General features: G+C 37.3%; 1 protein-coding gene across 2 annotated transcripts in view; it reads left to right on the top strand.

Moving 5' to 3' along the window:
* Ddx17 (DEAD-box helicase 17) overlaps nucleotides 1-958 on the top strand; it is a 19430-nt gene that overhangs the window by 9865 nt on the left and 8607 nt on the right. For both annotated transcript variants that reach the window (XM_004634619.2, XM_004634618.2), the window contains exon 9: nucleotides 756-869. In XM_004634619.2, the coding sequence (XP_004634676.1) occupies nucleotides 756-869 (114 nt within the window). The remainder of the gene's footprint in view (nucleotides 1-755; nucleotides 870-958) is intronic.

Here is a 958-nt window from a genome sequence, read left to right as displayed (position 1 = left end):
TTTTGCACTTTTGAGACAGACCCTTGCTAAGTTATCCTGGCGTGACTGAATGTGGGATTCCCTGGCCTCAGCTTCCCAGAATGCTGGGGTTACAGACATATGCTGCTGTGCCTATCTTTAAGTGAATGCAGTTGTCTGTTCATGTTCTCTAACCTTAATCAAAACAATGTAATAACCTTTTAAAAAAAACTTAATTTTTCTGTTTAAAAAATTTCTAAGATGTTTGTCACATTTTTCTGATAGTTGGCCAGCTATGTGTATCCATGGAGATAAGAGTCAACCAGAAAGAGATTGGGTACTTAATGGTAAGTTCAAAACTAAGGATTTTCTTTTCTTTTCTTTTTTTTTTTTTTTTTTCCGAACTGGGGTTTGAACTCCGGCCCTTGTGCTTGCCAGGGAAGCACTTATTCCACTGAGCCATCTCCGTAGCCCTAATAATAATCCATTCTTTGTATCACCAACAGGAGCATCTTGGGTTTGTTTTTGTTTTTGTTTTCCAGAACTGGGGGTTGAACTCAGGCCCTCACGCTTGCCAGGCAAGCGCTTATTCTACTGAGCCATCTCCCTGGCCCCTATTTTTTTTTTTTTTAATTTTTATTTGTTTGTTTATTTTTGGGGGGTTGAATTCTAGTTATAAGTATAGCTTCGGGAGTTATTATGGAAGTGATCTACTTAATGTGTGGGTTTTCTGGGTTTTTTTTTTTTTTTTTTGTATGGGGTATTTTTTTTTATGATGACTGTGTTTTTGGTCTTAGATTGATTCAGCTGATGGAGGAAATAATGGCTGAAAAGGAAAATAAGACCATAATATTTGTAGAGACAAAGAGACGCTGTGATGACCTCACTCGCAGGATGCGCAGAGATGGGTGAGTATAACGCCAGAATAATTAGCCTCAGGTTTTATAGTTAACGGTGATTTCTAAATTAGCATTGCACACTCTAGAATTTTATTTTATTT

This window comes from Octodon degus, unplaced genomic scaffold, assembly GCF_000260255.1.
Source record: "Octodon degus isolate 3935 unplaced genomic scaffold, OctDeg1.0 scaffold00064, whole genome shotgun sequence".
In the NCBI taxonomy this organism is placed as follows: domain Eukaryota; kingdom Metazoa; phylum Chordata; class Mammalia; order Rodentia; family Octodontidae; genus Octodon; species Octodon degus.
This window is presented reverse-complemented; position numbering and strand designations above follow the sequence as displayed.